General features: G+C 42.4%; 1 protein-coding gene across 2 annotated transcripts in view; it reads right to left on the bottom strand.

The window, feature by feature from the left end:
* Positions 1–25,228, bottom strand: part of LOC310995689 (lissencephaly-1 homolog) — a 52,861-nt gene that overhangs the window by 5,316 nt on the left and 22,317 nt on the right. For both annotated transcript variants that reach the window (XM_083984808.1, XM_083984809.1), the window contains exons 3-10: positions 21,237–21,321; positions 17,026–17,100; positions 15,945–16,151; positions 7,617–7,785; positions 5,720–5,822; positions 5,348–5,576; positions 2,068–2,169; positions 873–1,029 (exon numbers count right to left, since the gene is read on the bottom strand). In XM_083984808.1, coding sequence (XP_083840934.1) covers positions 873–1,029; positions 2,068–2,169; positions 5,348–5,576; positions 5,720–5,822; positions 7,617–7,785; positions 15,945–16,151; positions 17,026–17,100; positions 21,237–21,321 — 1,127 coding nt within the window. The remainder of the gene's footprint in view (positions 1–872; positions 1,030–2,067; positions 2,170–5,347; positions 5,577–5,719; positions 5,823–7,616; positions 7,786–15,944; positions 16,152–17,025; positions 17,101–21,236; positions 21,322–25,228) is intronic.

Below are 25,228 nucleotides of genomic sequence, written 5' to 3' on the forward strand. Positions count from 1 at the left end.
GTGAAAATATTTGTGACCGGCCGGTGACTGCCAGGCGCGTCGCTGTTACTATGGACTTCTGATATCAGGCGTTTGGAAGTGTCCTCGTTCCAGATGTCTGAACAGCGCTTCAACAGGTCTGGTGTTGTTGACAGCTGTTTACTTCAGTAGCTGGGGAACAACTAAACTAAGCTCTGAACACAAGGTTAAGAACGGGGGGGCATCTTCTTCAGGTTATTTAAGAAGCCGAGTGTAAGCACATTTGATGGACAGCACTAGGTATTGTATTATACAAACAGACAGGACAATACTTTTTTTTGGAAACAAGGGGGGGGGGGGGGTGGGGAGCACCTCCCCCCCCCCCCCCCCCCCCCCCCTCAAACAAAGGTGCTTTGTCTTTCCCACACCGCTCCAACACAACATTCATCACATCAATAGCTCACAGCAATATCCTCTCCTTGGCTGAAGCAGGATTTAAGAGGACTGGGTTTCAAACGGCTTGCCAGAGAAAAGTTGGCTCAAGAGCTCCTCAAGAGACTTCTCAAGCCTTGATCTACTGAAGAGCTGCAGATATGAGGAGGGGGAGGGTTGGTGGGGGGGTGAGGGGGGGGGGATAAATCCTGGAGCATTGTCTACCTCTTATACCCCAGTTGCCTGTAACCCTCAGGATGCTCCACACACTGCCTACGGTGAAGCTGGGCTTTTTTTCCCTCTCTTTTTCTTTTCTAACAGTGATCCTACCCTTCGCTGAAACAGGTATTTGTGAGCCGAGCTCCGCTACTGAACGAGGGCAGAGGGTTTTTCCTGCTGCGTCTCAAGAGACCCGAGTGCTCAAACAACAACAACAAGGATGAAGAAGTCTTCTTTCTAGGAGAGTGAGGCCCAGTGCTTACCCAGAGAGGTAACAAAGTGTTCATGGGCACACAGGGTTTTCATGCAGCGCTTGTTCTTGTAGTCCCAGATCCTTAAGGTCTTGTCATCTGCACAGGTCACAATGAACTTTCCTCCGGGGTGGAAAAGGAGCCCACGCACCCAGTTGTCATGGCCGACCTGTGGAACAGACAGATGCTGCTCAAGACACCAGTTGCAGGCTAATTTAATCTCACTCCCACATTACATGGTTTTCAGTCTGGATATTTAAATATACAGTACAGGCCAAAAGTTTGGACACACCTTCTCACTCAGTGTGTTTCCTTTATTCTCACTGAAGTAACCAAAACTAAATAACTGAAAACACGTCTTTTCTTCTTTGTCTTCTCTTTCTTCTTTTCTTCTTCCTCCTCCTCCTCTATCTCTGCCCCCACTAGGGATGTCACGATTATAAATTTTCTTGGTACGATTATTGTCAGAGAAATAATCACGGTACTACGATTATCACGATTATTATGCACTATAACACTATGAATGTGTAAAATCAAATATAGTCAAAATATAATTACATTACTCACTGTTTACACAAAATATTTCAAGTATCTATTAATATATGACCAATTCTTAATCCCCAGGGGAAATGTTTGAAATATTCAGGTCATAAATTGTCATCTATACCAAATGTTTGCATTTATTTTAATCGTTTTTTGTTTTGTTTTGCTTTATATTTTTATTATAAATGACACGCTAACATTTAAATTCCTACCAATTAAATGTTACGTTAGTTAAATGGACCAGTATCTGTGCAGTATACCTTTATTTTTGCGCACATCTGCCGATAAGGTTCCAACATCAAATTTTTGTGAAAGTAACGGTATTTAGGAATCTTTACGATCAATTAATTGTGGCGTTTAATACCACGATTAATTGTGAAAACAAGTAATTGTGACATCCCTAGCCCCCCCACCAATTCTAGTTTCTTCAAAGTAGCCACCCTTTGCTCTGATTACTGCTTTGCACACTCTTGGTATTCTCTTGATGAGCTTCAAGAGGTGAACATGACCTGAAAATGGTTTTCACTTCACTGGTGTGCCTTGTCAGGGTTAATTTCAGTGAGAATCTACAATGTAAATAGTCATGAAAATAAAGGAAATGCATTGAGTGTGTCCAAACTTTTGGCCTGTACTGTAAATGTAAATGTTGAGAAGCTGTTCTCACCAGTGTCATAAGGCACATCCCGATGCTGACATCCCACATCTTGATGGTTTTGTCTCTGGAGCCAGACAGCAGGAAGGGGCCTGGCTTGCCACTCTTCTTGGTCTGATAGGGCACAAAGACATTCAATTATAATTTTGAAGAAAACATTCATGGTCAAGTGCATCACAGACAGACAATAATCCACATTTCATCTGCAAGGAATCATTTTATTTACCAAAAACATTCAGTCCTAAAACTCTGAACCTATTTTAGAATAATATTAAATACTAGACACCCACACATATAAACAGAATACAAAAAAATTAATAAATATAAACATGTGTATAAAAAAACTGCACATTTAAATGGCGTTCAAAGAAATAGTACAAAGACAAAAAAAATATTCCACTCTAAATCCCCTCATTATCCGTCACAATAGGGGAAAGGAAGAGACTTGTTAACCACTCTCATTCACTGCTGTATTAACCATGAGGGCTATTAACATAATAACAGATGTTTAAAAGCTCTGTCTGGCATGTAAATGGATGTTTAGTCCAGTGTGCCAAACAATTTGAACCGTTATTGTGGGTTTTGTGCACAAACAGTCTGGCAGGTGCAGCTAAGCTCGAACCAGAAGAAAAGTAAAGCCTCGTTTCCACTGTCAGTACGGTACGGCACAGTACGGATCGGTACGGGTACGTTTCGGGTCGGATATGGTCAGCTTTGCATTTCCATTGTATAAAGGGGACCTTCAGGGGTAGGCGGAGTGTGTGTCGAAGCATCACTACGTCGACTTATGTAGCGACACTGGCTCGCGGTCCGGTCGAACCCATTCTCTGACATTTTTACGGCAACCAGCTGGTAAACCTGGAAAAATGGCGCGGTTGTGTTGTTGTGCTTCAGATATCCTTTGCGCTGCACGATGACGCCACATGCTCGACCAGTCACCAGCTCGCAGTGCTTCGGCCCCTCCCCAAGGGAACCGGTCCTGTGTGCTAGGTACCCCAACCAGAAGGGTTACAAAAATGGTAACGGGTACCGTGGGACCAGTATGAAATAAGCGTACCAACCCGTACCAACCTGTACAGTACTGCATAGTGGAAACGGGGCTTAAAGGAGCCATGTCTCACTGCCCCGGTGTGTTTCAATGTTTTAAAGGGGACATATTATGGAAATATCACTTTTTGAAGGCTCTTTAACATATATCTGGGTGTTTGTTTTGCCTTCTGGCCCCCAAAATGTTAGAATTGACAAAAAAATCTGTAATTTTCAGGCTCCCTAGATTGAAATCCACATGGTTTTATGAGCTGTTCCCTCAGTTGTCTTCCAGTGATGTAACTAGGATTCAAATTTGCACAACCCCACCCCTACCTGGGACCGGTAGAAGGGGCGGGGCAAGCAGTGATTCATTTGCATTTAAAGTGACAGGCTCTGAAACCAGCCGTTCTGAACAGGGCTGTTTTGAGAGGATGAAAAGAGCTGTGATGTTTGATCCTTGGGGTATTTTGACCAAAGCATGTCACAGACATGTCTTTAAGACACTTGGGAACTATTTTAATTTTTTGGAAAGTGGGGATAATACAGTTTGTCTCCTTTAAGGTAAAATATAAAAGAAATCAGATGACCACTGTAGCAAAGAACACAGAGCAGCAGAGCAACTCTCAGTGTTTTACATGGCTGACAATTAGTCTGAGAACACGTGTGCAAACACCTGTGAGACAGGGGTTGTCTCCATGAGTTCAGGCCTGTCCCAGGTCAACAACTCCATCAGTGAAATGAAACTTTTGTTCCGGTTTTACTGCCTTTAAGACACAAAACAACCATCAGCAAAAATCTGATTATGTGCAAGTGAACAGTGTTTTTCATGGCAGGTTAGACTGGGACAACTGCTGCAGGGGAAAACACTGATCTAATCTGACAAGGCTACAATTGGGCACACTTGAGATCACAAGGCATGAGGAGGGTGGGTGGGCTGACTCTGGGCCATGCTGATATTCTATCTGGGTACGCACGCACATGCACTTCTTCTCAGTCTGTTCACATGGCCTTCAGTGTGAGCAGTGTGAGTCTTACTGACATGGCTACGCATGTAGAGAGGGAACACGTCAACTGATAAGTTGAGAAATCCATTATCACATCAAATCATACACTCTGTCCTTCAGTTAAACACCTGAAGGGCTGCAGAGCCCCACACAGCGTCTCAGATTTATCTATCGTTGATATGTTGCTGATGTCTTTTGATGTATGGGTTAGGGTTAGGTGGTGTACCTTGCTTCTTTCATAACTGCCTTCAATGTTTAACCATCCAGCCGACTCATCACAGAGCTCGTCTTAAATATGGACATGGATCTCCATCAAGTCCAACTGCTTAAAATTAGTCACCAACTGGAAATGACTTGTTCCTATCGATCATTGATTGACATTGCCTTGGTACACAAGTTTACCTATGAGGTCACCACTCTGTCGTCTGTCATGACATTTTGTACAATAATCATTGCCAGTTTTTCTTGTTCACTGATCATTGTCTCCTGTGGCTCTGAGAAATAGATAATATATTTATTAAGAGACTATTCAGAAATGGCCGTTTGTCCCGTTTGCCCCCATTACCTTCCACAAGTTTTCACGAGTTTACACAAGTAAAGAAAACAAATTTGATTGGGCGTTATCGAGCGGGCGGGATATTATATTCAATGTCTGGTGCGGGACACAGTGTTTCGAAGGAATTTGATTGGATGTTGTGCAGCTCGGTGTGTGTATGTGTGTGTGCGAGTGTGTTTAGCTAACGTAGCTAACTGTTGGCTAGTATAGCTACGTTATAGCTTGCTAATGTAGCTAGGAGGTTAAATCGAAAGCAACTGGACTTAGTTATTTGTCTAGGAAAGTCTAGGAAAAACTAAGTCCAGTTGCTTTCGATTTAACCTCCTAGCTACATTAGCAAGCTATAACTTTGAAATACTATGACCTGGACAAATGAGAATATGCACAGGCCTAATGTAGCTAGGCTAAGTGATAAGGAGGAGAGTAGAGTAGGGACAGAGTTTGGGTCGGTGGAGGTGGACGAGTCTCCTCGGATGAGTTCATCATTGGCTGATGAATCGTGAGCAACGTGATGCATAGCCTGCATTATCTAATGCAAAAAAAAAAAAAAAAAAAAAAAAAACTAGCCCACTTTCACCCCAGATTTACTCCAAAATAGAATTTTTCACAAAGTTTGGGCTACATCGCGTTATTACACAGCGTGATTAAAACCCTCCGCACCTGAAAGGATTTTGGAGAAATGTGGAAAAAGTCTCTTATTTACCTCGGACCCTGTGGCATCTAGGATGGTGGGGTGGGCGCTCTCCGGTGCCCAGGTGATGCACTCCACTACGTGTTCGTGCTCCCGCAGCTCCGCCTTGCACTCTTTGCTGGCCACGACCCACACGCGCACCGTCTGGTCGTTGGAACAACTGGCGAGCAGCGTGCCGTCCTGGTTGGGCCGCACCATACGGACCCACTCCCTGTGGCCCGTGAAGGTCTTCACACAGTAGCTGACGGAAAGATAACGACAAATATGGTCACGACGTGATTCATGAAACACAATATCATCCTTAAAAACAACATAAATAAAGAAAAAAGACAAGTATTTTAAAAACACGGTGATGCTCTCGGGGTGATTTTCTTTTCAGCGTACCCAGTTGCCACCTCCCACATTTTCATGGTTTTGTCCCTCGAGGCAGAAACGATGTGATCTCCATTAGGCATGATGGCTACAGATGAAACATTGTGGTCATGTCCTGAAAAATATAAAAAGACAAAATAAGATCTCAGTAATAGCCAGAGACCGGTAAAAAAAAAAAAAAAGCTTTGAGAGCAGCAACGACCAAACACAACATTTGAAATTATGACTTGTAATTTTATGATCTCAGATGGCGACACATGATCCCTTCACTCTGTCCTTCTTTACATTAAGCAGAGGAAACACACAGAAAATTAAGCAACAATGTTTTACACATCCTGATTCATTAACTGCACCAAAAAAACACTGGGTTTGGTCATAATTAGCCAATTAAATGACAAGCGGAGAAGCAGCCAATTTGCCGGGGCTTACTTTGTTCCATAGAGAATAAGAGATGCCTAATTACCTAGATGCTGGGCCGTATTTAAGCCGCTCAACAGATGAAGACAACAGTAAGTATACTCTAAAAGGCCAGCTTAACCGTGTGCGTGTATTTGCGCATACACATGCCATCGGGCTATAATAATGGGTGGCAGCCACACAGAAAAGAGCTATCTGGTGCTGAAGAGGATAATTAAACTGCTGTCCAAATCGGCACTAATCTACTTCACCAGTTGGGCCAGTTGAGTGAAAAAAAAGGCAGAGTGGAGGGGGAAAAGGGAGAAAAGGTTGAGTAGATAAATCAAAAGTTAATGGTGATGGTGTAAAAAGAAGGATGAAGAGGAAATGGTGGTGGACAAATAAAGACAGCAGACTGTGCCTTTAAATGTCTTTTTGCTGTGTGAACGGCGCTCGTCTGTTTGAGGAAGGCTGCCAGCAGCTCACGTCCTTATTTACAACTAAAAATACTGGCAACCGGTGAAATCTGTTGCACACAGAAATCCGGGATAAATTACAGAATGCCAGAGTACTTTGTGTTTGGCTCGTTTAATTCATTGATATCCATTCATGTCTTTTGAAAAGCTGAAGCTCCTTTTCGTTTGTGCTGCTGGCTCTCTAACATCAGTAGGCACGAGTGCACATGGAGGCTCCTCAGCCATCATTTACTTGGCAATTAAGGTGTAAAAGAAGAAAGGGGGTGTGTGTGGGGACTAGTTCAGTGATGATATGACCACTGGTGGGGAAGATTTTCAGAATATAGATAGGCTTATTAAGACCATTATCAATTCTTTACCATTCAAATGACTGTAAATGATTACATTTTAAAGGGATAGTTCAACATTTTGGAAAATTGGACCATTGCCATAATCCCTGTAGTTTTAGGAGTAGGTTCGTTACCTTTAATTGTTGGTGCAAGCTGTTTTTAGAACGGCGGAGCAGAGCCGCGAGCTGCTCAGAGCTACGCTACGGAGGCTAAAAGGATTTCTTGGTTTCCTCGAAAACAACTCTGTCTCATAATGTTCTGTTATTATCTCATAGCGTGGTGAATGTGCAGGTCACAACTTGTCCACCAGAGTGTTGTGGAGTTGTTGGATTGTGTATTTGATGAGTTTGAAGAGGGAAACCAAGAAATCCCATTAGCCTAATAAGAGATTGACCAAAGCAGATTGTAGGAGCTCACTGCAGTGGGTAGTGATGCGAGTACTAAGAGACATTAGATGGCTTAAACAACCCTTTTGTCAGAGCTGGTCGTGGATCTCACTGGAGCAGACGATATATGATAGCAAACATCATCTGCACCACTTGAGCCCTGAGCATGAATTCATACAGCAATGATGTAGAAACCTGGACGGAGCATATTCACCACGGTGGCAATAAATGGTAGAACATTTCTGCCGGGGGAAAAAAAAAAGATCACACAAATCCACCATGGGATGGTTTTTAAAGACATTGAAGCGTTTCATCTGCTCACCATGCATGGTCCTGATGCATTCAAAGCCCTGGAAGTCCCACAGCTTGATAGTCATGTCTGCAGAGCAGGACGCTAGCAGTTTGCCGGTCAGGTCAAAAGAGATGTCTTGCACGGAGTCTGTGTGGCCTTTCAGTGTACGTTCAAAGTCTCCTGTTTCATAGTCCCACACCTGGAGAGGAGACAGAGCAGATTCATACATCATCTAGAAAGGAACCTACTACACAGGTATCTGACAGTCAAACCGAACCACGGACGGTTTATCACTCAGTACGTTTACATGACACTTGAAAAAAATGAATTATTGCCTTAATCCGACTAGAACTGGACAACTGAAGTGCATGTAAAAACCTTAGTCCGACTGAAAATGGAGTTGGAGAACTCCGATTAAGACACCCAGATAATGCGATCGGAATTCGATTTTCTCCGTCATGTATACGCCTTAGTCAGAGTATAACTGGACAATGCATGTGCGCATGCCCCACAACCTTAGAGACGGCACCAAGTGGAGCAGAGAAGCCAGCCAAACCCGGCAAAGTAAAGAAAAAAACCCAACATCAGCGCCGATTCAATGCCTTTCACACAGCGCGACCAGCAAGAGTGTTTTATTAAAAAAAAGAGAGAGAGATGGAGAGAGAAAGGAAGCCCGCAGTTGAGAATTTATTATTAAGCTTATAAGTTGTTTATATTCCGTTTTTTACGAGGTGACAGAGAAGTCAACAGGACAGGGCAGCGTATTAACCCGCTGAAACAACGGGTGACGCCGCATGAGGGGGCGGACCCGTCAGTTATTCGTTTTTTTCAGTTGCATGTATATTGAGACAAGGACAGAAGTCCGACTTGACGCCAAAATCGAATTTTGAGCATAGCTCGATTAAGCTCTGCATGTAAACGTACTGAGTGAGAAACATGAGGACGCTGCCCCAAAACGTGACATCACCAGTGGCCCCAGGACATTTCATGTTTCAGCTGTTGAACTCAGAAGCCAAAACAAGCTGACAGACGATGTCACATCTCAGTCGCAGCAGCAGTGAGACACACTAACGGCAGAATTACAACCGGTGACCACACGAACATCTCATTTGTTTTAAGCGCTCACACTTGCTTCATAAAGTCTGTGCGTATATAGGACGAATCGCTTTGTTGTTTACAACTACTTCCGGGTAGAAAACCAGCATTCGAATAATAGTGACGGACGAGAGTTTTGCTATATATATCTACTTTTTCATGTCACTATATCGCCGTTTAGACTAATCTGATGTTTGTAAAGTCTATAAAACCAATGATTGGACAAACATTACTATTTACGTGTGCACATTTTTGTAATTAGTCATGGTTATCAGAGATTAGCGGGGCTAACGGTTAGCTACCTGTTTAACTTTAATAACTCAGAGACTCAATAAACGCTCCATGAAAAAATATTTTCTCCAGCGGATATCTGAGTTCCAACATGACTGAGCTAACTGGAGTAGTTTCATGTCGTGTCCCACAACGGGAGGGTTTTAACAGCTGACGTCCTGGTGTTAGCTTAGCTACTGCTGTTAGCTTAGCTACCGCCGTCAGCTGTCCTTGTTAGCTGAGCCACTGATGCTTTCTAGACACCGTGATTCCCCCAAACTGAATAAATACAACACATAGCAACACAAAACACACACACAGAAATAGTAATGTTTCTTCAATCATTTCAGATTTGTCTAAACGGTGATAGGGCGTGAAAAATATGATATATAGCTAAACTCTCGTTCGTTACTATTGATCTCATTCACATTACGTGCTGGTTTTCTACCCAGAAGTAGAATGTAAACAACAAGGAGATTCGGTCTATTGAATTACAGGATGCATGATTGTTGCATGACTGTTGCTAATGGCAAGAATGCATGTGCCAAGATGCCGATTAGGTTTACAGCTCGGCCTGATAAAAGCCCAGAGACAGTTTATGTGCTGAGTGTGGTGAAGCCAGTTGGAGCACAGACAAAATATGGAGTGAACAGTGGTAAGCCTGTTTTTCTAGCCTGAGAAAGCTGTTGCCTCTCCGGCTTTTCAGCAGACAGACGGTTTGTCACGGAGGGATAAACCCTCCTTGGTGCCTCCTCTTGGGGTGGGGGATTCGGAGCAGACAGCGACAAGTGAACCCCACCCTCTCCCCCCCCCCCCGCTAGTCCTTCTGTGCCCTCCCCCCCCCCCCTTAAAAGGGACCTACAGACAGTGCAGATGGCCCTGAGGTCCAGTGTGCACAGGGGGGGTTTATCCTGTAGAGGATCAATGCAGTAAATGTGTTTGAAGTTACACCTGGTCCCAGTCTACACACACGTCGACCGTATTCAGCAGCATTTAAATCACATGTAATCCGTCTGCTACCTGTGACTCAGTGCTACAAGACTGAGGATCAACCAGTCCAGGGTCGTGATGTGCGATTATACCACTGATTTTCATTCTGATCCCATACCTAATAAAAACCAAAGGTGGTATTGCCGGTACCAATACCGATACATTTTACAAAAGCTTCATGTGTGAAGAGGGGGGAAACAAAAATTCAGACAGTTTCAATTTATAGTTTTGCAATGACACTTAAACACAGACTAGCTTCATTTGGTTGTTAGTGGCAATAAAAACACTGAAAAATAGACATTAAATGAAGGGTGTAACCATGGTATGTGAATTTCCCACAATTCTATGGCATTAATATAGGAAATTTTGCTACTTAGAGCATAGTTTTGACACATTTAAAGGAATAGTCTGGAATTTCTCTGAGGTAGCAGCAAATAAATCACAGGTTATCGTTCTTATTCTTTCACTAGAAACACTATTTTCAAGAATCAAGAATAACATCCAAACTGTAATCCTCCTGCTCCCATTAGGTCTATGAGTTGAAACGTGTGGATTAATTTCATTTACACAACCATAGTTCGCCTCAGAGGTGGAAGCAGATGCAGTCCATTCCAACCGGCGGAGAATAGGCCTGTAAATAGCAAAATAACGGTCTATTGTCATAAGAAATAGTTGTTAACCCCCAGATTAGTGCAGACTGGTGATAGTAGCAATCCTTTCTTATGAGTATCGATCCTAAAACGGACACGTTTGGTATTGGAAGTATCAATACTTGAGTATCGATCCGCACATCACTAGTCCAGGGCATTATTACAACAACTGCCTAGAAACTCACCTCATATCAGGTGTAAGAGTTTTTATTCAAGATGATCTTTGTCTTTCAAAGACCAAAAGTTATACAAACATTTGTTTGCATGTCCCATTAATGAAATGCAATTCATGAAACTACTCAAATAATTAATTAAGTCAGTTAATTAGTAATTCCTTTTGATCAATTAATCATTCACGGTCTACTTTTCACAATATTTTGGAGACATTTGTAATAGATCAATCTTATGCTGATCGATCATTCACATAATTAATTCCCTGTTTTGCTCTGAATTGTTTGCTACTATTGTTTCTTTTTGGTCCAAAGTTACAGCCTAGGTTGACTAGGTTGGGTAAACAAAACAAAACAAAAAAACACAATAAATCTGTCCTGAGTGGCTGAGTGACATAAAACATAATGGGCCTTTAGTCGTTTAGATTATCAGTGGTAGTTTAGATTATTGCCCTGGCACAAGATAGCCGACAGGTTTTTCAGTCTGTGTTAAGAACACGAGGTCGACTCCCCAGTTAAAAATTCAACAGCTCTGTCCAGGAGGAGGAAAGTAGGACACGGGGAGTCAGGCCGGGCCACCGAGAGGCGACGACGCAACCAGGGAAGAGCTGGTGCACGGAAGAGCAGCTGAATTCTCAGATATGGGCTCAGGCCTGTCTCCTCCAGAGGGGAGGTGGTCACGGTGGGGCAGCTGAAGATTTAAGTGGAAGATAAATGAGGCAGGGTGATGGGGGGGTGATGGGGGGGTGGGGGCGCAGAGGGAGGGAGGGAGGGGGTGAGATCGGATGAGGAGGAAGATGCCAAAACATGGAGAGGGGTCCCCGCTGTGTGGGCGTAGCCGAGGAGGAGATGTACATGTGTCTCTCCTATTGTCTCATGAATAAAACATGCAGAACAAACAGCTCAGCAGAGTATTGGCATCGTGCAGCGAGGCAAGAGAGAGAAGCTGCCGCAGAAACAGCCCAGGGACACACCACAGAGTTTATATAAGGAGTCTTGGGACGACAGAGAGACACAGATACTTGTGTCATCCAGGGTATGCCGCGCAAAAACAATTAGAGGAGAGAGGGGGCAGCGCTGAAGAGTGATGCATAAGCACAGGAAGGAGGACACAGGAGGAGCGGCCTTCAAGCTGCTACTCAGCTGGCACTGGAATAAAAAGGAGACTTTGTTGGGTTTTAAAGCTGAATCTTAAAATTGTAGATTGTATAATTGCGAGGAGTGAGGAGGGGGTTTGGCAGCAAACAAAGCACCCTGCAGTTTGTCTCCACCAGAGCTGTGCAGATGATAAACCTTCATACATCAGAAGTGTTTTTTTTTTTAATGTATATGCAATATCATATTTCAATATTTCTAATCAGGATAAACATGAATAATGGGTTTTGTTGAAACATCAGGAAGTCAGAGCTGAACAGCTGCACTAAATAATTGGCTAATCTGAAAATAGGATGTTAAGAAATGTATTGATATGCTGTACAACACCTTGTGATGTGTGACTACGTTGTTGAACACCAAGGCACAGCTTGGACTCAGATGAAAGTGGCATGTGACGGTGTGTTTGCCGACACAAATGTCACATGAAATTTATTATTTGGAGTTCAGTTTTTACCATGGCAACCAGAAGCCTTGCACAACTGAGTGATGTTTACACTTTCCTGAGTAAATAACACCATGTGCTGGATGTGTTAGACAAGGATGACATTTTAGGTGTCCTTGAGAGTGAAGGAGGAAAGAAGAAGACCTGTAATGAGGCTGAACGATTAATTGCGTTTGCAACTATATCATGATGTAATAAATGTGATTTTGTGGCAGCACAGGCTGTGATGATGCTCTAGTTACGGAGCTGTCGGTGAAAAGAGGCAACAACGCTGCACTGTTAAAGGATAATTTCCGTTTTTTTACAACCTTATTTCTAGCATAAAATACGATCATTTACTCACCCAGACAACTTTGGTGTCATTTGGAGTTGTTTTGACGAAATTAGCCCCAGTGGAGCGGCGCGTATATCCGTATAATGCGAGTACTCGGGGCACCCAAGAGCAGCCTCTATATAACGGCATTATCTGCGGCGAAACTCGTTCATTCATCTGAGCCCGTGGTGGCATGTTATCAACATGCTGCGCCTGTAGGTTGACCTACTAACCTCTTATCTGGAGGATGTCATCTCCGACCGCTGCCCGGCGCGGCTAACTTGCTACGGCTAATGCTATGGTTCGTTTCTGCGTGTTTCTGACTTGTCAGAACAAAATGAGCAGCTGGATGAAGTTCAGCTTCCACAGGCTTCCTCTCCTCAACCTGGACTCACTAAAGCTTCGGCTAGTTGAGATAAAAATGGACCCGAATGCCGAAGTGGAATCATTATTATCAGAATGAGCCGGGCAGCGGTCGGAGATGACATCATCCAGGTCGGAGGTTAGTAGTCAACCTACAGACCCCGGATGTTGATAACATGCCACCACGGGCTCGGAGGGGAATAGCACTAGTGTATCATAACAAAATATTGGCGAAATGAACGAGTTTTGCGGCGGATAATGTGTTATTTAGAGGCTGCATTGCGTGCCCCGTGTTCTCGCATTATACGGATATACGCGCCGCTCCACTGGGGCTAATTTCGTCAAAACGACTCCAAATGACACCAAAGTTGTCTGGGTGAGTAAATGATCGTATTTTATGCTAGAAATAAGGTCCAGGTTGTAAAAAACGGAAATTATCCTTTGTTTATACTGGCGTCAGACTTGGCTGAACGTAGCTGAAACTTTACTGTCAGAGAGGAACTGTATGTCGCTGTGGATCTATTCCGTTTTTTTTTTTTTTTAAAGAACAATTTATGTTTAATGTATCAAATATTGTGTTGGTCATATTACAGAACAAGTTATTGCTTGTGTTTGTTGAACCACACAGATGACACGGAACTTTAGAAGGAATTGCAATTGCAATATGGTTAACGGACTAATGTATGAGTGTACAGCCAGCTCTAGAACATATGACGGCATCTCTGACCTCAGCTTGAAATCATTACTGTTGTCACCTCGTTATGAATGTCTGACAACATATCAGCTGACAAGATTTATCTTGATTATACATTGAGACAAAACAAAAACAAAGCCATCTGTGTAAAATACTGTTGATGGCTTGTAAAAAAGTTATAACGAAATGCTGGTATAAAACAGAATCTCCAAGCATTAACCAATGGATGGACAAAGTGAAGGAAATGTGTTTAATGGAAAAGATGACTTTCTCTCTCCGATCTAGAGGAGCAACCTTTTCCAGGAAATGGGAGAAATGGACTGCTTTTATCAAAACAATTGAGGACGCTACACACTAACAAGTAAAGACACTGGACATTATATATAGGTCTTTCAACTGAGGAGCCCCCATGTTTTCGTTTGTGTTTTTATTTTATTGTCTTGACAGTCTGTTGTCAACTTGTTTATTTCTGAAAATACTAAATAAAAAGTATCAAAAAAACAAAAAAAACAAAGCCTTAATCCCATTTTAAGTTGTATACGAAACCTTTTACTACATCAGCAGTGAGTAAATTCCTAAAACCCAAGGTGTCATTTAAGCATGACAGCTACTTCTCATCTCTGGAAAACCAACAATTTCAAGCTCATCTTAAGACTTTTGAGGCTCATCGTCAATGTTTCCATTATCTACTGTGGCTTTGGAAAGCCTGACATGTACAGTACATCATTAAGTAGATGCAGTCAGGGTCCAAAACTAACACTCGCCACTCGCCAATTACGGGTAGATTTTGTCTCTGGCTGGTAAATTTTTAAGACCACTCGCCACTCTGGCGAGTTATTTTTTACAGACGAAAATTTCATTTTTTCGTTACTGGTGGAGAACGATGCTGGTATGTTGTTTCCTGACAGAGTAATGTGTCTTTCCAGCAGAGACGATCTTTGGTCAGGTAAGCGCGTCAGGCCGTCATTCACAGCGTCGAGGTGGTGTTGTTACTGTCGTACCCGTTTGTGTGGTTTAGCGCGCCCGGTAAAAAAAAAGCTCTCTCTCTTTGGGCAGTGATCAGCTCCGTGACCGCGGCGCTGACTGTTTATCCCCGTATTAATTAAAACCAGACGCGGCCCGACACACGGTGCTGAAGCACGGACCAGCGCGGTCCAACTTTTAATTCTCGGTCCGGACTCCGAACCCGCGCGTCTGATTGGGTTGGTTGGACACATGTCAACCGCTCTGGTCGGACCTCACCGCTGACAACATGTGTGTGGGCGCGCCTGTTTGTTTGTGTGCGCGTGTGTGTGAGAGAGAGAGAGAGAGAGAATCAACACTACAGGCCCCCACACACACACTCTGAGAGCAGACAGGAAAGACAGTAGAGCAGTGTTTTTCAACCTTTAGGATCAGGACCCCATGTGGGGTCGCCTAGAATTCAGATGGGGTCGCCTTAAGCGTCTAGTAATTGAAAAAAAGTAGTAAGTAAATATTACTGATAAATATTTTTTTAAACTATTATTCTTAAAAAAAAATACGATTAAAAACACCACACACAATCCTAAACAACTGTAAGAGAGAGAGAGATTTTTGAACTAATGATAGTTTATTTGTTTATTTTCTGTCTGTTCAGCAGGTGGTGGTGGGATTCATAATGGATTAGAATTAGAAGTGTATCTCAAAAAACTGGATTTTTACACCTATTTTGAATTTTACTCGAACACAAATACAAATAGAAATACTTTCCCCCCCTCAACAAATACAAATACCGGATGCTTTGCACACCCCTAGTATTAGTACATACTACTAAAATATTGATTGAGAATCGCATATAAGACCCAAATGACACGTTAAATAATACTGACAGCACTTAAACGCAATTTTTAGTTGGTTGGCTGGTAAAATATCTGCCTGGCTGGTAAAAAAAATCACTTACCAGCCAGGCTGGCTGGTAAGTGAAAAAGTTAGTTTTGGACCCTGGATGCAGTTCATGTTTATGTTGAACTGGAAAGACAAACCAACAGATACACAGATCAGGTCCGATCACATGCAACGGAGGAAGACGACCCTGCAGGAATTCAGCAACAGTTTCACTTGTTGGCATCATGTATGTGTATGTTTGATAACCGTGAAAAGTTGAAACGCTATTTCAAAAAAGATCAAGGGCATTTCATCCAGACCACCATATTAGCACAACAACAACAACATTTAACCCCTTCAGCAACACTGACCTTTATTGTAGCGTCCTCAGAAGCCGACACCATGACGCTGAAGACCGGGTGGAAGATGACGCGGGTGACCGGACTGCGGTGGCCACTCAGCGAGTACCTCTCTGGGGGGCGGGGGATCCACTCTTTGGGGTCTCGCTTCTGAGTGACAGGCCCTCCCAGGGTGATCTCCTCTTTAGCTTCATTCAGTTTGGATTCAAGCTCCATAACCTGCCAGAGAGCACAGGTCAAAGGTCACAGTGTCAAAGGTGTAAGTGGAAGGTATATGGAAGAGGTGAGTCACCCATCTATGTTTAAACTGATTGTGTTGCTACAGTCTGGTAAAAGCGTAAGTTATTTATAAGTTAGGTGTCTTTCTGAAGAGCGGCCTTCCTTTGTTTAGGTGATATTTTATTATATTGATTATTTATTTTTCTTTTCTTTTTTTTTCCTGTTTCCAATTGTCAGAGGTGGAAAGCCATATTAACTAATGTTTGTGCTCCATACCATGTACAGGGTTACTACACATCCTAATTTCCAGACTTCTCGGTAAAAAAAAAAAATCTAATAATTTGTGACATTTTAGTAATTAGATGTGTATCATGTAAATAAATTAAGCAATTGATCGTTTGTTTTCATTATTCTGAATTTGTATGCCATTATGTCACCAAATAATTTCCAGGAGATTGTACCTAATAGCACATACAAAATAATTCACCCAAATAACTTCACATTAGACCAAACCCAGATAAGTATTAAAGTAAATATATTTCCATACAATAGTTTCTGTTTTGCAGACCTGGAAATGTATAAAATCAAATTCCATACTTTCCATACTTGCATAGGAACCCTGCATGCACTTGGTCATGAGTTAAATACAAAAAAAAAGTGAAATAAATATGCACAAGTGGAGCTAATCTATAGATATAGTGTGTTTCAAACTGCTGGAGTTTTAAACAAATAACTGCACACCAACAGTTGGGTTAATGTTTCCCTGCTACACTTGTTTGAGTGTTAACAGTGGATTCAGCAGTAATGTCATGAACCATTCACAAGACTACAATCCCCACAAGCGTTCTTTGAGGAGGAAAAAGCCCCCACAAACCTTCTTTTGTAATCTGATGACTGAGGTCCATTTCTTTTCCAAAAGGCCGGCGTACTTCTTATCCAATTCTTCATTCTGTGGGGAAGGAGGGAGGAGGAGAGGGGGGGGAGAAAAACACAGATATCAGCAAACAGGCAGAGAAAGCCAATCAAAGTAGTGGGCTCAGCATAATCTGGGAGGCATGTGGAGGGGAGGGGGGGGGCAGCTGGGGGTGGCATGTTCAAGTCTTTGGCTATAGTAAGAAGAAAGAACAGGGAATTATTTACACGCCCCTCACAGGCCGACGCCGACTGCCAGACACCACCAACCTACTGTACGACACACACACACACCAACACACACACACACACACACACACACCAACACACACACACAACCCGTCCCCAGTCCTAATCCCTCTCACACAAGCTAATCTCCCGCAGACAAGGAAGACTTAGGCGGCTTACAGCCACACACACGGTGCAGGAGGCAGCGGTGAAGTTAACTTGTGGCGGTGCCGGCCGACACAGGCCTGAGTTCACCTGCAGCCTCATACCAGGACCTGGACAATGCCGACTACGTACACGACCTCGTGGCTCAAGACAACACAGTCTGTTTCTACACCATGTGAAGGGGGTTTCAATAACACTATAATAAACTAACAATTATTTTCTTTTCCAATCATTTTCTGGATTAACTGTTTGGCCGACTACACATAATAAAGTAAATAAATAAGAAAAAAGTAAAATATGCTCATCATCATCATTACCCAGAGGCTACGGTATCACTATCTAATGACTTTGTTTATAACCATGTAATGACATCACATCAATCAAAAGTCAAGGCAGATTTATTGATCATTAGAAAAAAGAAAAGCCATAAAACTTCACATATAAAAGCAAGAACAGGAAATAACGGAGAAAAAAGACATAAAAAATGTAACCTATAAATTGCTTGAAACGATTTTGTCAATTCCTTTGTCTTCTAAAGAAAAACAAAACTTAAAAAGGTCAACAGCTTGTTCAAAAACATGATGATTTGATGACTTATCTATTACATATTAAAAATATTCTTACGGACCATCTTTATTTCCCTAAAAGCAATATAAACACACAAAGGAAAAACAGCTAAATAAAGTCTAGTGTATAGTTTCATTCAACACACAATACACCAGCCTTGGTGGTGCTGTGTGTGTGTGTGTGTGTAATCCATGCCTCGCGGCTGTTACTAACTATCAAAGCATCAAAAACCCACATTGACAGACAGCCACGAGTGTCAGCGATGGAGAAAATTAGTGTTTCGCTCCAATTTCACGAGCAGTTCCTCAGCCTGGGCTGGAGACAAAGCAGACATCCTGGAGGTGTGGAGAGAAGCAGGCGACGCCGAGGCCTATATTTAACACTTCTCAATGACACCAGGTTATTCCTTCCTTCCACTGTAAAGACAAAGACAAGCGCCGAGGCAGAGGGGGAAATGGAGGAGAAAGAAAACAGAGAGCGAGAGTAGGGAGCCCAATTTGGACAAGTCTGCCATCATCTAATCTGCCATCTGCCTGGAGACTCTGCCCAACACACCAACACACACACACAAAGACACACGGACACACACTGACACACACAAAACGGCAAGTGCCAGACTTCATTGTAGCCTGCCAGCCTATTGGCAGTGGGTAATACGTGTGTGTGTGTGTGTGTGTGTGTGTGTGTGTGTGTGTGTGTGTGTGTGTGTGTGTGTGTGTGTGTGTGTGTGTGTGTGTGTGTGTGTGTGTGTGTGTGTGTGTGTGTGTGTGTGAGTGTGATAGAGAGCGAGAGCAGACAGGTATTCACATTTTCTTTCACACAGAAATAGAGCGTTACCTCTATTAATTATTCCCACTATGAAAACCTGACACAGCATTAACTTTAAATACAGCTGCTCAAGATGCCGTAAAGGACATTTTATTCAGCTAACCACATTTACATAGAAACCACCTTGGTAATATCTGTCCAATCACGTGGTTTTAGGAAACCGGTGGTAGAAATCACTTGGTTTAGCAGGCTGCTGCCAAAGTCTACATTTGGCTGAGGACTAACACCCAACAGGGTGAACCTATCCCTCCGTGCCATTCATCTATTATTCAGTCTGCTTGCACAGGGCTGCCGCAGAGAAAATGCCTGGGAAAAAAAGAAAAGAAGAAAGGCAGAAGAAAGGAAAATAAGGGGGTGGGGTGTCACGTGAAGGCAAGGTGCTACAACGAGGCAGAGCCAGAAAGAACGGGATTAAAACAAGTCAGAGATGACGAGTGCTTCACATGACTTGGTTTTATTTTTTAATACTCCCACTTAGGGATGGGTACCTTTCACATTTGAATCTGAATTTGGTATCGATACTCGGTACCTGGGAACCGATATCGGTACCAATCGGTACCTGTTTTCAGTACTTTTTGTGTGTGTGGTAATTAAAAAAAAAAAAATCAAAATGTCTAAAATTGTAATATTTACCTCTTAACAACATCACAACTCCTCAGCCTTTAAGAGTATTTTATGTTTTAGGGATGGGCAATGATTTTCATAATTTCATAATTTCATAATGGAATAGTCATTAAATGAAAAAAAAAAAAAAAAGTTTATGAGACTATAGTCTTGTCTGAAAAAATGTCAGTTTTTACTGTGGGAAAAGGAGAAACATGGAGAGACTCCTACAGCCATCAAAAAGCTCTGTGTGAAACTTTGTTAAATAAAAAAAAACAACTGAAACTTCAGTGCAAACTCTGCAACATGTGGACTTCATGTTTTGACGAGAGGAGAGTGGGACTTCATCCTCGTTTAGATCATAGATGTGCTCTCATTACATGACAAGGACTTGATGAGAAGCGGGACTCGGGACCGGACCGCTTCGGTACGGATTGTCACAACAGTCCGTTCTTCATTGTTAAATGACGGACGGCTGTTTTTCAGGTATTGATTTTAAACGACGGGCTGGTGCTACCGCTTCTCCGCGTCTCATTTCAGAGAGGGAGAGGGAGGGATAGAGAGAGAGAAGGGGGGGGCGGGCGCGAGTGTGCAGGGCTCATGCAGACTGCACTCTCGCTGACGCACGACGAAGGTGCGTTCAGGTACCGAAATGTGGTACCGATTGACTTTATGTGAATCGATACTCGGTACTTTGGTGGGAATTCGGTCGGTACCAAAAAAGTACAGAATTTCGGTACCCATCCCTACTCCCACTACTAAAACATCTGTGTTTTGATCGCTCTGCTCTTGTGGGGGTTTGAGCTGTACTACAATTCATTCTATAAATAGAAAAAATGTCTATAATGTTTAAATGTCTTCAGGTAACTGCAGGTGTTGCATCCACACTAGAGGAACAGTGTGAGGATCAAAGACTTCTCTCTACTTAATCTCCCTGACTGTGGTTGTGTGTTGAATGGTAAACATCACTGCAAGCCTACAACTAGCCCGGGTCTCCCAGTGTGTGACAACTTTTCACTGTAAAGGATCTGATGGTAAATATTCAACGTGACTTCATCTATTTTATTTCTCCATGTTGTGCAGGGGACAAAATGAAGAAAAGAGGTATGAGAGGGATGTAGTGTAGACACACTTTAAGTCAAGGCAAAACTGAATGCTTTTGTATTTCTGTTAAGCGAAAAATGAATGACAGATGAAGAATGAAAATGCACTTGTTCTTTGTGTACAACTGTAAAATCTATTGCAAACTAACACGACATTTCTGCTGTGATTTCCACCTTCATATTGTTCATTTTTTGTCAACATTAACAGCAGAATTATAGTCAGTGTTACAGTAGAGGTATTTCCAACCTTTCTTCCTACCTTTCTTCATACATGTCAACACCAAGTATAATATAGTTCAGTACAACTCAATCGCTAATTCTGATCTCAATGCTAAAATTGTGCACTATAATATTTACATGGTAAAACCGTTACATTAGATGTGATCACTGAGCATATTTTAAACCCAGCAATTTCTCATTTTTTCATCAAATGTACACGCACATGTCACTGTGACATTGTACATGTTACACCAAGTGGATAAAAGCTTTTTTTTTTGCAGGAGGCTGTAGCACAGACCCCTAATCAGACAGAGCAGCATAATTGGGTGCAGGTGCTCCCGGTCACACTCATGAACATGTTGAGTGAAATGAGAAATATAGAGGAAATCAAGGCATATTGTTGGTCTAAATTGGTGTGATTGGCTGTGCGGATGTGTGTGTCCACCCTTAATCTACTCACATTATCTAATTCCGCCTCCTTCTTGAAAGTGGAATATGCCTCTTCGTATCCATTGGAACGTAGATAATCGGCTATTGCTCGATTTCTGAAACAGACAAAGGGAACCCGTAATTAGTTCTCCTGATGAGCAGATCAGATGGTCGTTAAAGTGCCACGAGGAGCGACACCAGTAATGAAGTTGTATTCAACACTGTAAAACAAAGACACAAAATGAGAGATGCAAATTATTCCACACTTGTCACACATTCAGACGGTGTTATCAGGGTTTCAGCTATACAATAAAAATGCTTTGCATGCATAAAATCAGTCTAACACATAGAGCTACCTCTAACAATTCACCCAGACGGTCTACAGCTCTCTCTCACACTCACACCCCCCTCTCCGCCTATTTGACACAAATGGAGAACACATCTGTCTGGCTTTATAATGAGCTCTTGTTGCTGTGGGCAAATAATAGGAGGGGATGACTCCCCGTGGTGCAGATATAGGGAAATTGAGAGTCAGTGTACATCCCACCACACACACACACACACAGAGGGACAGCGGTATATTTCTGGCTGCTGATATTTTAGCCCTGTTCACGTCCTTCTCAGGTTCATGCTTTCACACAAACACAAGCACTTAACACTGAGACGGTGGGAGAAGCAGCAGCACTATGTGACACTCCTACTGTTTCAAAGCTGTGAGGAGAGAAGATCAGACAGGACAGATGACAGAATGAGACACTGGCAGAGGTAAAAACAAGAGCAGGAAGCTACCTTCAACCTTCCTGTTGTTGTCTCCAGGACTGCCTTAAAGGGACAACGAGGAGTTTCTATTCGGTTATAAAAAAGTCTCACGTTAATGTGGATGAATCTCCGCTACCCACACTTGTTAATGGGCCCATTTTCGATAAATATATCGTTCTGTCTCTATCGTTATTTTGTTATTATTAGTGGTGGCGGAGATGCTGGTCGAGCCAACCAGCGTTTTTTACTTTCGGTTTCGCAACGAATCATGAGAATAACGCAGCTGAATCGCCGTTTATGGTCGGAACTAGGACGGTATGTGATCCTCTTTGAACGTCTGACTTTAATTCTTGATGAATGAAAACATGAGTCCGTCTTGCGCCGGTCAAAATAATTTTACGGTGCGCGCGGAGGCTCATAAATGTAGTGTGAAAACGCTTCGCTTTTCCAAAACTCCTCGTTGTCCCTTTAAGGAAACCCACCACACACTGACACATACACAGCTGCCATTCACACTCACACCACTGGTTCGCAACTGCAGCCCAATTTACCAATACTTATTCATGAGGTTCAAGTCAGTTAGTCTAAATAGTTCAGGCTGTTATTCTCTTAGAGTGAATACAGGATCTCCCTGCTTCCTACTCTGGTTCTAGTACCAATGCTTTATTCTCTTTATTCAGACTGCGCTAACTTGACTCGCATCGTTTCACCAAGACTCAACCGACACCCTGACTGAACTCCCCACGCATCCTTAAAGCTCTACATATTTGTTGTGCAAGTTTCTTCATGCAAGCTAAGACAACTGTTTTAGATTGACATAAAATAAAAAATAGAATAGAATAGAATAAAATGTATCATGTGAACAATGTTTTTTCTTCATTTCACTTGAAACAAACAGATCAAATGCCAGACTTGGCAGAAAAAACAAACTACTTAGAAATACAGAGAGATGACCTAAAACTCACAGACAAAGACAGTGAATTCATGAATGTCTGATAAAAATGCAATTTTCTTCTAATGGTAATACAATATTTCTTTTGATTCCAGACCTCCTGTGTTTGTGCACAGTCAACTCCAGCGTTAATGCCAGGAGGAGCCAGACAAGCTGTCAGGCAGCGATGCTTTGAGGTGCCAATGTGAAGGGGGTGGGGGCTACAATCTGTCGGCCCAGCCTGTGCCCCCTGTGCCCTCTCGGTCAGTGTTGAGCACCGAAACCCCGTCTCCCTCTGCCCACCTGAATCCCCATGACAACGGTAGCAGGCCTGATTACAGCTCAAGGTGAGCAGGAGGTTATCTGCTGCTCTGACAGCCGGCCGGCTCAAGGCCCACGCGGCTCTGCTGGTTTGTCTTAAAGACTACATGTACGGGCAGGTGAAGGATGCTGAACGTGCTGTGGGTGTGTCAGCAGAGTGTGTGTGACCCGGTGCGCTTCCTTCCACCGAACCCTACTACATGTTTTACCAAACTGTCAGAAGCAGGGATGTCACGATTACTTGATTTCACAATTAAATCGCGGTATTAAACGCCACAATTATTTAATCGTAAAGGTTCCTAAATACCGTCACTTCCCAAAATAGATTATGTCGGAACCATATAGGCAGATGTGCAGCCAAAATAAAGGTAAATGCACCAATACTGGTCCATTTATTTAACGTAACATTGAATTGGTAGAAATTTAAATGTTAGTGTGTCATTTGTATTTAAAAAAAACACACAAAATAAAACAAAAAACGATTTAAATAAACATAACATTTGGTATTGATGACAATTTATGACCTGAATGAATATTTCAAACGCTTCCCCTGGGGGGTTAATAATTGGTCATATATTAATAGATACTTGAAATATTTTGTGTAAACAATGAGTAATGTAATTATATTTTGACTATCTTTGATTTTACACATTTATAGTGTTGTGAAATGAATTAATGCATAATAATCGTGATAACCGTAATACCGTGATTATTTCTTTGACAATAATCGTACCAAGAAAATGTATGATCGTGACATCCCTGGTCAGAAGACAACCTGTCCTCCAAAATAGCACCGATGGCCAGAAATGAAGATGTCCTCATGTCTGGTCTCATGGGGACAGCAACGTTTAGAGGCAAAGAATCATGCTAATCTGCATGACCCACATTATCTCCATTTATTTTTAAGAAAGGATGTTTGTTCTCCGCCCACAGAGTGGATCTAACAGCTCCTCACCGGCCGCTTTTGTAACAAAGGTCACTTTGATGTAGGCCAGGTTTATAATCAACCTTCTATGCTGCATATATAAACCACATGGTGGAGCAGTTTAATATGTAGCGCCTTGGTGGGGGGGGGTTAAGTGCTATTGCATAATGTTAAAGGCATATTTCAACATTTTGGTAAATTCGCCCATTACCATAATCCCTATAGTCTTTAGGAGTAGGTTCGTTACAAGCTGTTTTTAGATCGGCCGGGCAGAGATGCGAGCGACCTGCACATTCACCACGCTATGAAATAATAACGTTAGTCGACTAATCGCAGTAAATGACGACTATTGGTCGACCAAGAAAATCTTTGGTCGGGGGCGGCCCTATAAAAGTATCGTTCCGTTATTATCCGTGGTGAATGTGCAGGTCACAACTTGTCCACGAGAGCGTTTCGGAGTTGTTGGATTGTATTTGATGAGCTTTGAGGGAAACCAAGAAATCCCATGAGCCTCCATAGCGTAGCTCTGAGCAGCTCTGCCCCACCGATCTAAAAATAGCTTGCACTGACAATTAAAGGTAACAAACCTACTGCTATGACTTTAGGGATTATAGCAATTGGCGCATTTGCCAAAATGTTGAACTATCCCTTTAAACAAGACCCCCCCCCAAACAAACAACAACTCTGTGCAGAGCCAGATATTATGATGCATTATACAGTATTACAATAAAAAATCAATCAATAATTTAAAAAATATACTGATATTTCAGATTAAAAAATGGCTAAAACGATGAAACACCTGCTGGTTCTAGATGGTCAAATAAGGAGTTAATGCCTTTCTTTACCATATGTGACTACTTAATACCTGTGGGGATTTGAACTGTTGGTTGAAGAAAAAATGGCATTTTAACACACCATCTTCGGCTGTGCTAAATTGTGATGACCATGTTTCAATATTTTGGGGGCATTTTATAGACTTAACGATAAAAGAAAATGAACCAAGAAAACAATCTGAAGCTTCATCAAAAACAATGGCTGGTTGCACCCTGAAAAACAAAACACTTTCAATAAGCTCACAGAAGTGTAG

Source organism: Trachurus trachurus, assembly GCF_905171665.1.
Source record: "Trachurus trachurus genome assembly, chromosome: 13".
NCBI lineage: Eukaryota > Metazoa > Chordata > Actinopteri > Carangiformes > Carangidae > Trachurus > Trachurus trachurus.